At 38.3% G+C, this 13,177-nt stretch overlaps 2 protein-coding genes across 4 annotated transcripts in view; one reads left to right on the plus strand and one right to left on the minus strand.

Annotated features, from left to right (window-relative positions):
• The window catches only part of gas7a (growth arrest-specific 7a), a 39,439-nt gene extending 33,933 nt beyond the window's left edge, over positions 1-5,506 (plus strand). For all 3 annotated transcript variants that reach the window (XM_035996438.1, XM_035996439.1, XM_031319002.2), the window contains 3 exons: positions 787-866; positions 1,076-1,174; positions 3,645-5,506. In XM_035996438.1, the coding sequence (XP_035852331.1) occupies positions 787-866; positions 1,076-1,174; positions 3,645-3,758 (293 nt within the window). In that variant the 3' untranslated portion in view covers positions 3,759-5,506. The remainder of the gene's footprint in view (positions 1-786; positions 867-1,075; positions 1,175-3,644) is intronic.
• A 1,909-nt stretch (positions 5,507-7,415) lies between these two features.
• rcvrna (recoverin a) lies at positions 7,416-9,529 on the minus strand. The gene is made up of 3 exons (XM_031319010.2): positions 9,013-9,529; positions 8,244-8,355; positions 7,416-8,140 (listed from the first exon to the last, which is right to left on the minus strand). Exons 1-3 carry the CDS (start codon positions 9,391-9,393, stop codon positions 8,022-8,024), a joined length of 612 nt encoding a protein of 203 aa, XP_031174870.1. The 5' UTR covers positions 9,394-9,529; the 3' UTR covers positions 7,416-8,021.
• Positions 9,530-13,177: the final 3,648 nt, after the last annotated feature.

The following is a 13,177-nucleotide window of genomic DNA, read 5'->3' on the forward strand; positions in this document are numbered from 1 at the left end:
AGATGTATAGAGAGCTGAAATATTCTGCAGTGTTTGACCAATAGTCATCATTTGAAAAAAAGGTGAAAAACTTGCATCTCATTTGGGTTTGGAAGAGAGACATGAGAGAAGTGACAGAAGTACTCAGATCCTTTACTGAATTAAAAGCCCAAAGATGAATTTGAAGCAAATGCGAACAGTTCAGGTTGTTTAGTGTTGATTTAAAAATAGTAGTTGTCAAACCAAATCTGAGATCTGTTTCGTGTTTGTGCCAGACATGTGCAGCGTTGTGGGCAAAGGGGAGTTTTAGCTGTCAGTCAAAAACTATTTATTTTTTAACTATAAATTATTTCAGTTTAGTTTTTATATAATGGAACATTTGTTGTAAAACAAACCAAAAACATCAGAATATATTTAATCCAGTTGTCTTTATAGCTGAATTTATACTGTAAAGCCCTGATAATAACAGCTTCATGTCCTCATTAAAAGATTCATGTTTGCATCATTGAGGAGTGAATTCTGAGCGCCCTCTGCTGGTCCTTAAATGTTTTGCTCTACATGTGCGCCACAGATTAGTTATACTACTACTACTACTACTACTACTACTACTACTACTACTACTACTACTAATAATAATAATAATAATAATAATAATAATAATAATAATAATAATAACAGACATGCTGAGCTGAAAAAGATGCTGAAAAGTTTGGAGAAAAAGAAAAAACTTGTAAATGCCTATTGTTGTTTCCTTGTGGACTGCCAGCATCCGTTTGTTGACCTCTGACCCCTCTCTATATTCTCCAGGAGACGACCTGATGCGCTGCGTGGATCTGTACAACCAAACCCAGTGCAAGTGGTTTGAAGAAATGGTCACCACCAGCATGGTAGGACTTTAATATGTTTCTAAGTACGAGGGTTTATCAAGGAGACGGGAATAAGAGAGAATATTTAAAGAGAATGGTTGATTTCGCTATTATTATTTGTACAGCAGTGGGGTCTGTGGGAGTAAGTAAAGCCAATGTGAACAAAACACAAGGGGTTACTGGTTTTTCTCTGTTACTGAATGTGAACTTTTGTCTTCCTTCCACTTCAGGAGCTGGAGAAACTGGAGGTTGAACGGATCGAGTGGATTCAGCAGCATTTACGCCAGTACACAACTCTGCGGCACGAAACAGACATGTTCAACCAGAGTGTGAGTCTGAGTTCCTTTTTCTTGTTTTTGTCTGTGCCGATACTGAAGATAGGAACTGTCCGTGATATCAAACTGATGCTATATATGAGTATGGAGTATTCCCTGAAAACAGACCTTAAGATATACTTAAGAAATTAAGAAATTCTTTGCATTTTTCAATCAATTAATCAGCAAACAACTCCATTATTGGATGTACCAGTGATTGCAACTGGCTTTGACGTGATTTGCGTGCCACTTTGTGTGAGTGTAGATGTTTTGACAGATGGAGCCCTACAGCCGGCGTTTCCTCTGTCAGCCTTTCATCCAACTCACTTGCTTTCATCACTCTGCGCCTCAGAGGAACCCAGCCAGACTCTCTGCTTATTTAGGAGGCAAAGAGTAAACCCTGTAAATCTAACGAGACGTATTCTGTCAGCACTGCGGGAATAACAAGGGTGCTGCTTCTCTGTGAGCTCCTCAGAGATGATACAAACACTAGAGATCAACCTGATGATCTGTAAGCAGAATGTACATTCTAAGTTATACATCTCTTTTGAATCAGGTCATTATTATAATACTCACTGACTCTTGTTGTTGCCAGAAAACTGAAAAGATAGACCCAGAATGTTGCTCTTGTAAGGATGGAAACTGATTTAATCTAATCTTAAACCAATACTAATAAAGTAATTGAATTTAAAGGTCCAATATGTAATATATTTACTGTAATAAATCCTAAAATGACCCCAATGCGTCATCAGAGATTAAGGAAACATGCTAAGTTGAAATACTATCTTTTCTGACAACAATGCTAATGCCAGTATTTTCTCCTTTTGAAAAACGTAAACCCAGTGCGCTAGCTGTAAGGTTAGTACAGCCATGAAAGCAGCAAACAAACGAACAGGATCAACGGAGATAGATTCTACCCAACCTAAAAAAAAAAACGGCATGTTTCTAACAGTTGCATGACCAGAGACGTAACAAACCAGTCTGGGTAAATGTTGGAGATGTATTTGAAAGATGGAGACAGCTTAGAGCCCAAAAGGACGCCGAGTTGGCTAATTTCCTCCTGAACAGGTAAGCATTATCTAGCTTCAGGCTAATTTATCACAACTACTATGGACGGGCATTTTATGTAATTTCAACATTTGTGTATTCCCATTGAATTATATAGCTAGATTACCCGAGTTGGTTACTCGCAAAAACAATTGAGACACAGCCAGTAAAGTGATCCCGACTGGTCCTGGCTAACGCCGCCATGCTAACCCTGCTAACTGCTAACGCTACCGGTGGACCAGGCAAGCGGGCCACGGCTGTTTACAACGTGTAGCCTGTTCAGCGGCTGTAGCCGACAACGGTGAGTTATTTGAAGCCAAGAGAGGGAGGCTGTAAATCGGAAAGAGAGGACCGTGAGTTTGCAGTGTGTTTAGCGATTGTTGCCGTAATTCTAAGTCCGTCGGGTTGAGAGGACAGCAAGGTTGTTATAAGGTTGGTAATTCTAAGCCGAAAAAGTGTGCCTGTCAGTTGGGTACAGAGCTCCGCGAGAGCACAGGCTTTAAAGACAATTAAAGCCAATATAGCCAGCATCTAACGTTAGCTACTCTGCTGTGCTGTGGAGTAATGTCTGGCTATGTGAGACAAGCGTCTAGCAACATTGTTGTGGATGCTCCAGTCTCAGCCTGGCAACCAACATGAACTTCGAGTCTGGGGAGGAGTGGCTGGGGGAGACGACTCTCTCCAGTATTTTGAATTTGTACTGCAGTAACTATTTTAAACACTAGCTGTCAGTATTACATATTGCACCTTTAAGACAAAGTGGGGTTACACACTGGTTTAGCCCTTGGTAGGAGGGCCCATCTAAAGTTATAAAGGACAACAGCTACCTGTATTTAATCTTAATAATAAATGTAAAACAGTGATTTAGTAATCATTGTAGAGCACCAAATTCAGCATTAAAGGGGCTGTACTTGACAAAAACAGCGAGCTGGGATTGCCTCCACACGGCTCTCATAGACTCCCCCCCATTTCAAGAAAATGCCGACGTTTTGTCACGTCCACATGCACTAATGTGCATGCATGGCCGGACCGCTATCAAAACAAAGAAAAGAGAAGCTTGGATAAAGACACACACCAAGGTAGTGTGACTTCATTCTATTTTAATATATATTTTTATTTTATATTAATGGTCTGAATGTTGAGTACAGCACCTTAATCTAAAGATACTTCTTTCACCAGTGGTGCTATCCATTTTCTCACCTAACTCCCTGCCAGAAAACGAATATGTGTATTTCCCAAAACATCAAAATATGTCTTTTAAAACCATGAATATATGCATACCAAAATTTTATTTCCAGGTAGTTGTTCTGGCTCTGGCTTTGGACCAAAGTGTTGGACGGACAAGCCAAATTATGTCCGTACACTGTACCTGACCTGCTGAGGTAATAACAATAAATGCTGCTGTTTTGTGGGATCATATTACTGTTTATGTCTGTAGATGGTGGAGCCGGTGGACCAGCTACTGCAGAACGTGGATCCAGCCAAAGACAGAGAGCTGTGGGTGAGGGAGAATAACACCGGTGATGTTCGGCCTGTGGATATGGACATTTAGACCATCCTGACCTGAGATCAGCCATTCTGTCTTTAGTATTATAACACATCCACAGAAGTCCCAGAACACTTCTGATAACACAGATCCAGGGACAGTGCATGATTAGACTACTGAGCTCCGCTCATCCTCTCTCTGACAGGAAGAACGAGAGGAAAGGTTCATGCAGGAAGCCGTAATGGATCAAAGTACCAGCATGTTCCTTCTAAATTTTAACCCTCTCATAATCCACATTAGCTTATTGAATGCCATTAAACATATTCTGCTGTTTACCTGTTGTAAAGTTGTAACTATTAGAAAGATTACATGTATTTCGAATTGTTTAGTTTAGCTTCAATCTACAGTTTGAGTGAACCAAACAAAAACAAAAAAAAGTCTGATTATTGATATTACCTTTATTTTAGATACGGATATTCAAGCATACTGAGATCTTAGACTGAATATGATATATTTTCATATTTTGCTGGTTCATTTTGGTGGGAATGCATGTTTTAAATATCTTGCTTTTTCTGTATATGGGGAGCTGAACAGTTTGTGGAACCATGGTGGTTGTTTTTGGTATAGTTCATTGAATTCACACAAGGTATTCAGCATCTTGTAAGTGACAGAATTTAGGAGCTTTCTCACACACACAAAAACAAGAATTAACGTGTACAGCGTTAATATCCAGTAACCTCAATTGTTTGGATAAAAAAACACACATACAGGACACACTAAGGATGTGATTTTGGTGGTCATGGTTGATCGGATTGACACCAGGGTCTATTTTGGATCAGTCCAGAGGAAAAAGGTGGTCCAAGTTACACTGAAACACCTTTTAGTGCCTAGCGGTTATATACCTGGAATGTCCTTGACATATTCTACTCTACTGCATCAGTGTACATTTGTACGTACAGGCTAGATGTATTTTGCTGTCAGATGTTTAACAGGCCCAAATGATCTTTGAGGCCGATGAGGTGTTTGTACTGTACAATGTTGTTTGTGTTATTTTTGGTAAATGTACAGAGAATATCTTTATGATGGTGGTTGAAAGAAAAAAGCAAAATTCAACAAATGAAATACCCCAAAAGAGAAGATAAAGTAGTGGATTTGTGATGTGGATTAACCTGGGCAGGACGTTGATGATCTACAGCCAGCTGACTCATCCCAGTTCGAAACACATTTTACTGTATCAGAGACTGCATGAACAGTACGTGTCTGTGTTTACATGTATGTGTCTGTCTTTGTCTTTACATTTTGTTGTTTTCTAAAAGCAAATCCTAAATTTCTCAAAAGCACAAAGCCAATCAAATAACAAAAGCCGTAATCCTAATCCATCTGCCGGGCACAAGAAAATAATTGCTATTAAAAAAATAATAAATAAATGCTTACCTGCCTTATCTCCAACTTTGATAATGCGTTAAATGCATTGCATTATTTTTGTGTTAATTGAAGAAAAGTCATCTTTATTACAGACTTTGCTTTAAACCCAAGACGCTTGATGCGCAGGTTTAAATAGCATATATGTTGTAGAGGTTTTATCAGTGTGTCAATGTTGTGCACTAAATGTAACAAGTTATTATGTTTCAACTAAATGTTCGACAGTTTCATGATGACGTACCTGTTGAGTTCACTGCCCTTCTGTGATTAACATTTTCATAACGTGCATTCAAATCCGATGATTTACGAATGTTTCATCATAGGTGACCTCTGTCCAGACGGTGTACTGTGGAATGCAGTGTCCAAAATAAATCTCCTCTTTAAAAATGTAATATCACGGTGTGTTTTTATGTAACTGTATTGGGAGGTAATATTTTCATGGTTTGATCAGCTGAAACGTTTGATCTTCAGGTCAGTGTACAGGCTTACCAAATGCCACTGGATCCAGTCCAGTAAAGATTGGAAGGGAAAGTATGACAGGTGGACGGACACTGGTACAGTGAGTATTCTTCCAGGTATTAACCCGAGCCAAAACCGGCTTTAGTACAAGATAATGTACAAGCAAAGCACTATATTTCTGATGAAGAAGCTTGAGGTTAATAGGGTCAGATTATACTTTAAATTCTTTTGACGCAACTATTTATATAACTATTCACTATATTGCAAAGAAAAGTTACCCTACCCCTTTTCTGTCTCCCTCTCCCTGCCCCAAATAATTAAACAGTCCCTTAAAAGTCATTTTTGCAAATGTTTATTGAGGAATGACATGCATTCAACACGTTTGTAGGCCTCAAGGATACACAAGAAGCATTAGAAAATCCGACAGGGTACCTTGAAATAAAAAGTGATTTCAAAAACAGAAAAAAAACCAAAATAACACAAAATGTACATATAGTTCTATTCTATTCTTGTCATTGATTACCATCTAACTATGTGGTAGAAGGCCAATGTTGTCAGTGAATATACACTGTTGTCATTGCATATTCCATGCTTAAAATACTCAGCTTCATAGTATTTTTTTCTAATCTTTTGCAGTAACACATATCCATTATTACTTATAGCTTGCCTAAGAATATTAATTACAAAATAAAAGTGATGTCCAGCAAAGTATTCTTCATCATTTCATGCCCACATTATCCTAACTAGACACTCAAGTAAGGAGGTTGTTTATCACAGTGACCTTCAGCTCCTAATAGGATTGGCTGATACAGGCAGATTGTTAACCTGAGCCTAATTCCTCTCATAAGGAGCTCTCATACTGACTTTCTTGCTATCAACCTAATGAATGAATTCAAGTGTGAAAAAAACATTGCATGGACCAGACATGAGAGAGTAAATTGGCTGTCAAAGAAAAGCTGGCATGGAAACACAAGGGGGGGTGGTGGCAGGAGGGGTCCCGAGTTTTTGCTGTATGTACGTCAAGTCAGGATACAGTCCTATAGGCAAATACAGAAGCAGTGAAAGTGAAAACACTTAGCTGAACTGTGTAACAGATATACAAGTTGTAAAATTGTATGCCCTTTTTATGCTTAAAAAGTGTCATTGTCCTTACATAAAACCTAAAAAAAAATCTATCGGGCGCTGGGAACAGTATTTACAGACTAATGTAAATGTGTTGTTTGTTTCTTCTTCAGCTCTCTTGTCCATTTGAGCTAATGTTAAATTAAACTCAAAAATATGATTTGAATGTAGTTTAACAATATTAAATCACGTCAATTTCACTAGTCAGAGGCAGCAGAGACTGCAGTTACTGCTACTCTGCTAGCTAAGCTAATTATCGTTTAGCTGGACTGGCTTATCTGGCTTTGCTTTTTTCTCTCAATTATGTTACGTTTTCGTTCTTCTTCAGCTCTCGTGCATTTGAGCTAATAAACTAATCTTTAATTCAATGCAAAATATGTGATTTAAAGGTAGGCCTATCTTAGTCACGTGAATTTCACTAGAGTCAAAGGCAGCCGAGATGGTAGTTACTGCTTCCCTGCTAGCTAGGCTAGTTAATGTTTAGCCAGACTAGTTTATCTGGTTACTCATTTTTCTCTCCATTAGAATAGTTTCTTGTTTCTTCTATAGCTTTCTTGTCTATTTGAGCTAATGCATTCATGTTTAATTTCCATACAAATAAATGTAATTTATAAGTATCTTAGCCACATGAAATCAATCACATTAATTCCACCAGAGTCAGAGGCTGCAAAGACAGCAATTACTGCTACACTGCTAGCTACTTCGCTTTTTGCTGGACTAGCTTATCTTCTGTTTTTCTCTATTATAATGTAAGATAGTCTTTTAATTAATGTGGTGTTACAAACCCATATGTTAGAACATCAACTTGTATTTATTTTAACTAGAAACTAGAAATAAGTGTGTAAATTAGCTTTGGCTAATGCTATCTTAACAGATACTGTAGCCTTAACTAGCCAGAATGCAGTCGCTGTAGTTCGGTTTTGACCTCTGTTTTCTAGTTCTTAAGACCTCTACGTGCTGTTATTTAAAAAATTATACACTCATGATATGACATTGTATTTCCTATGGTAAGGTATTGCATCCTGGTCAATTTTGATTAAATCTGTCTGTGTTTTGGCTTTGTAGGGCAGTAAAACAATGTTGTTTACTGCATATTTGAAACAGATTGTCACTGTAACTGCACAAAATGTCTTAAATTGCTATTTCAAGAGTTCCTCTGCATCTGGTGTGAAATGCAATTATTTAAATGCAATGTTCAGCTGGTTGCTAAGACCAAAAAATAAATCAATCTGAAAAAGAAAAAGAGAGACTTGAGTCAAGCGGACAAGCAGCCAGACCATGTGAAAATGTAAACAGAACAAGAAAAAAGTCTTAAAACCACATATATTAATTCTTCCTCTCTTTCAGCTTGTCTTTGATTTTCTGAGGCTCATCGTATTGTATCAACCGCAGGATGTCCTTGTTGTCCATAACACCCTGAATGAATTCTCCCTCTGAGATTTTATCTGGGAAGGGACGAAAAACAATACAAGTAGAACAGCATGACATGTGGGTGATGATCAAAGTATAGAAAAGCTTTAAAGAGGCTGTTAATGAAGTGTGAGTTACCGTCGTCCTTCTTCCCGAAGAATTCCCAGATTTTTTCCGCCCTCTTCTCCGGCGTGTTTTCATCCTCTGGGAGGTTCTTTTGGTCGTCAGCAGGAATCATGTTGAATATTGACTGCATGAGAGTAATTTTTGGACATTACATTTTTACATTGCATGCTTAATTTAATCATAAAATACATACTAAATAATATCAGAAAGAAAATAAAGAATCTATGTACCTTCCAATGGATTCAGAAATCTGAAAAATGAATCATTCATCAAGCATTTGCTGGTTCCAGCTTCTATATGACGACTTGCTGCTTTTCTTTGCTTTGTAAAAATATGTATTTATTATTTTGGGGATTTTGGGCTGTTTGTCTGTTTGAAAGACACATTAAAAATGGGGACATTGTGATGGCAATTATATTATTACACGAATAGTCAAGGAAATAACTGTGCAGTCGTGCCTCATTTTTTTATTATTATTATTATTATTATTATTAGATCGATTCATTAATCACTTACTTACAATCCCTTTTGTTTCCATTACACATTTTGAGGTAATAAGGCATAAATAGCAATACATAAGGTGATAAATTATCTGCCAAGCAGAAAATTAATTAATTAATTAAACAATTATGACAATTGTGAAAGGCTTTTGTAAAGGGACTGAATAGAAGTCAAAAGTTGTTCATTACTGCAGGGATAAAGGTATTTTTTTGTCAAATGAGTAGCAACAACACACACTGTTTTCTGCACCATCATGATGAACAAAGGAAGGTGTAGGTACCTTAACAATCTCTAGCATTTCATTTTTGCTGATGGTTCCATTCCCGTCCACATCGTATAGGGCAAAGGCCCACTCCAGCTTCTGCATAGTCTTTCCCCCGGATGTGAGGTGCAGAGCGACGATGTACTCCTTAAAGTCCAAAGTGCCATCTGCATTGGTGTCGAAACTCCTGAACACGTGCCGTGCGTACTTTGTGGGGTCTGCATTTGGGAAGAAGCTGGCATAGATGCCTTCAAACTGCTGCTTGCTGATCTTCCCGCTGGGACACTCCTTCAGGAAGGACTGGTACCAGGTGCAGAGCTCGGACTCTGAATATTTTGTGTTGGACTTCAGATCCTGCAGGAGTTCTTTTGACAAAGCGCTGCTCTTATTATTCCCCATCCTGTAGACTGACTCTCACAAAGGTGAAACTTCTTCTTGTCTCTCTTTCTTCTTGCTTTCCTGTGGTTGGGGTTAAAACCTCAGCGACACTCGTTCGAGTCACTCTGCCTAATATTCACCCTGGCCGCCCCTCAAGGTGCCAAATGGGATTATTGTTATCACTACCTAAATCCAGAAAGCTGTCTTGAAGATTAAGGGGATAACCATGTCACCACTATGTCACCTTTTTGAAGACACAGTTAAATACTGGAGGTATAAGAGGATTAAACACAGGTGGCTAACAACATCTGGGGGTCCTTTTATGCCTTTTGCAGCACTATTGCTTAAACTGCAATCCCATCTGCTATCCCTGGGCTTAATAACTCTCTGTGATGTTACATCAGACTACACATAAAAACATGATTGGTAATGGAGTATCAAGCTAGATTTGTCTTAATGTAGCCACTATACCCTGCTTCTTACCATCCACCATCACTTCCCCACAATATTTTATTTCAGTTTCAATATTTCTGTTTGTTTTAACACAGTCCATTAATGCAGTCCATTGTTTTACTTTATTTTGAGATACGTCTTACTTATTGCACCAGAATATTATTATCAACTTCACGTATATCTGTACTAAGAAACCTTTATTTTATGTTCTCGGGGTCGTGGTGAAGCCTCTTTGTGGTGTGGGCTGCTCCTCCACAATGAATAGGACGAGATTATCTGTGTCTCCAGTGTAATAGTCTCAGGCCAGATTACAAGACCATCTGCCGCAGTGGTGCCAAAACCACACCACAGGGACTCGCAAGTGAAGGCAATTAATGAATTGGGGTGGGATGTGTTGTGTAATGGCAGAGTGGTGGTAATCCTTTAGTACCAAGATAACAACTACAAGACAGAGGTGCTGCATGTCCTCCACTGTTGATTATAATTTTTGATCCACTACAATGTGTGATTAATTTGTATTGCAGTGAGGTTAAATGAGACCTATCCCCACATTAAAGTAGTCAGGATAAAGGTGAGAGGAAATCTGTGTACTGAAAGATACGGTGGCAGAGACGGTTCAACAAAAGCTACAACACTAACGCAAAAGCTACAACACAAACGCAAAAGCTACATCACAAATACATAAGCGACACATACATACAGCTATAACATCTAAATGGTGCCCAGCGTCTTTTAAAGCATGAGTGCTACATTTAAAATCTATAGTTTGGCATGTTTAGTTAAACTGTTTAAATCACACAAATATATATCCCACTGTTACGTGCCTATAACTTGTTAACCATATATATCTGGTTATTGATCAGCTCCCAGCAGCAAATTCCCTTGGTACTGTTGGTTTGGAAAGTGTGTGTGTGTGTGTGTGTGTGTGTGTGTGTGGTTATGGTTACGGTAAACAGATGTTTAAAGTGAATGCTAATTGTGTTACCTTCAATATGCTGCCTATTATAGTGTTAGGGGCGTAATATGTCATACATACACGGTCTATGTTCACGGTCATACACGGTTGGTCTGAATGAAATAAACCCAGAATTTTAACCATGACCTTGCTTAATGCTTACTACTGGAAAATAAAATAAGTAAATAAATAGAATTCAGACTGTGGACTCTTGTGTTTACACTGTATTTTAAGCCATGTAAAAGGGTTTGTTCATAGACTGTATATTACCATTTGTACAGTCTGTGGTTTTGTTGCATGTCCTCAGTCTTACCCTACAAATAGGCACACACACACACACACACACACACACACACACACACACACACACACACACTTTCCTTCATAGCCTAAATGGCAGAGTACGTACGAAAATACAAAGATATTGAACATTGCTTATTTGTGACAATCACATAGGGACAATAATCATAATTAGCAAGGAACCATGTTTCACTTACTTCTCAAACATACTGAACTTTCATCATTTTTCATCACTTTCCTCCTGCACATCCGCAGGCTCCGTTTGTCAACAACACGCTCACTTCCGTTGTCACTCACTTCCGTTGTCGCTTTTGTATTTGTGTTGTAGCTTTTGCGTTTGTGTTGTGGCTTTTGTATTTGTGTTGTAGCTTTTTTATTTGTGTTGTAGCTTTTGCGTTTGTGTTGTAGCTTTTGCGTTTGTGTTGTGGCTTTTGTATTTGTGTTGTAGCTTTTTTATTTGTGTTGTAGCTTTTGCGTTTGTGTTGTAGCTTTTGCGTTTGTGTTGTAGCTTTTGCGTTTGTGTTGTGGCCTTTGTATTTGTGCTGTAGCTTTTGTATTTGTGTTTAAGCTTTTGTGTTTGTGTTGTGGCTTTAATTTGTGTTGAACCGTCTCGGCCACAGTAGAAAGATGTGCAGGAGGCAAATATTGAGGATCAATGGGGGCCAATTGGTTTTTCTCTACTAGGGAGTGGATATTGTTCTCTTTTTTTCCAATGCTGGGAGCATCTATCTAAAACTTGGCATACAGTATCTACCTTTTGCAAAATCAGACTATGAAACCCCAAATAATTTCTTAGTCTTTCAAATATCATCACATATACTTTTACACAATCACATAACATTTAGGTTTTATTATAAAATGCACACAATGTCAGGCATCTCTGTCTCAGGGAAAAAGCAAATGTTCAGATACCTCCCCCCGGCAGGTATATATTATGTAAAAAAAAAGAGTCCAGGAAATATTCACTGTACAACAGGCTTACTTATTCATTATGTGGAACGCTGGACTTATTTGTCCTGTGTTTACATTTTTATTACATGGAAGCTAATGTTCAGGATAATCTCTTTGTGTTCAGTGGAATTATTTGGTTAGATGCTGGCTACGACTCAAAGTACTGCTCTCAAGTTTAAAGAATAACCTACCTGACAATGAATCAACATTTATGGATGCAAATACTTTTCTTGAAAAAAGCGCTATGACTCTGTTCACACACATCAGACCTTCATACCCATTTCTGACTTGCTTAATTCTTTCGTGTAACATTTGTTTTCTGTCTTAATCGACTACGGGGGACAAAGGGTCTCCAGTATTAAATAGATTCTATACACACTAGGTATACGTGTATACATTTTCTTGCCTCATAGCAGTTTATTTATACTGTCGAACACAAAAACAATTTCCATTAAGCCCCATTTAATAGGTTTGTGGTAGTCTTAGTGGGATATTATTTAACAGGGCCTTAAAGGGACAGTTAGATTGTTTGGGTGTAAATTGTGTTGGAGATATCAGCCATAGAGATGTTTGCCTTCTCTCAAATATAATGGAACTAGATGGCACTCGACTTGTGGTGCTTATAGCGCCAAAAAAAATACATTTGAAAAACTCAACAGCAATGTTTCTTACCAGAAATCATGATCTGGTTACTTAAGATAATCCACAGACCTGGTTGTGAGCAGTTTCATGTAGGAACTATTTTCTTTCTACCAAACTACACCCGCCAACACTTTGGTTCGGACTGAAATATCTTGAGAACTGTTGGATGGATGGCCATGACGTTTTGTCCACACATTCATATTTCCCAGAGGATGAATCTTACTAACTTTGGTGATCCTCTGACTTTTCCTCAAGCGCCACCATGAGGTTGACATTTGTGATTTTAAGCAAAATGTCTCAACAACTATTCGATGGGTCGCCATGAAATGTGTTTGACGTTCCCCTTCAAGAGGAATGACTTTGGTGGTCCCTTAACTTTTCCCTCTAGCATCACCATGAGGACAACTTTTAAATTGGTCCAGTACTGGTCAGAGCTATGACCAAATGGTGCAAAACATTCCCATCAGCCTCAACTGTACTTTGTGTTTAGTGCTAATTAGCGAA

The sequence above is a fragment of the Sander lucioperca genome, chromosome 21, assembly GCF_008315115.2.
Source record: "Sander lucioperca isolate FBNREF2018 chromosome 21, SLUC_FBN_1.2, whole genome shotgun sequence".
NCBI classification, from domain to species: domain Eukaryota; kingdom Metazoa; phylum Chordata; class Actinopteri; order Perciformes; family Percidae; genus Sander; species Sander lucioperca.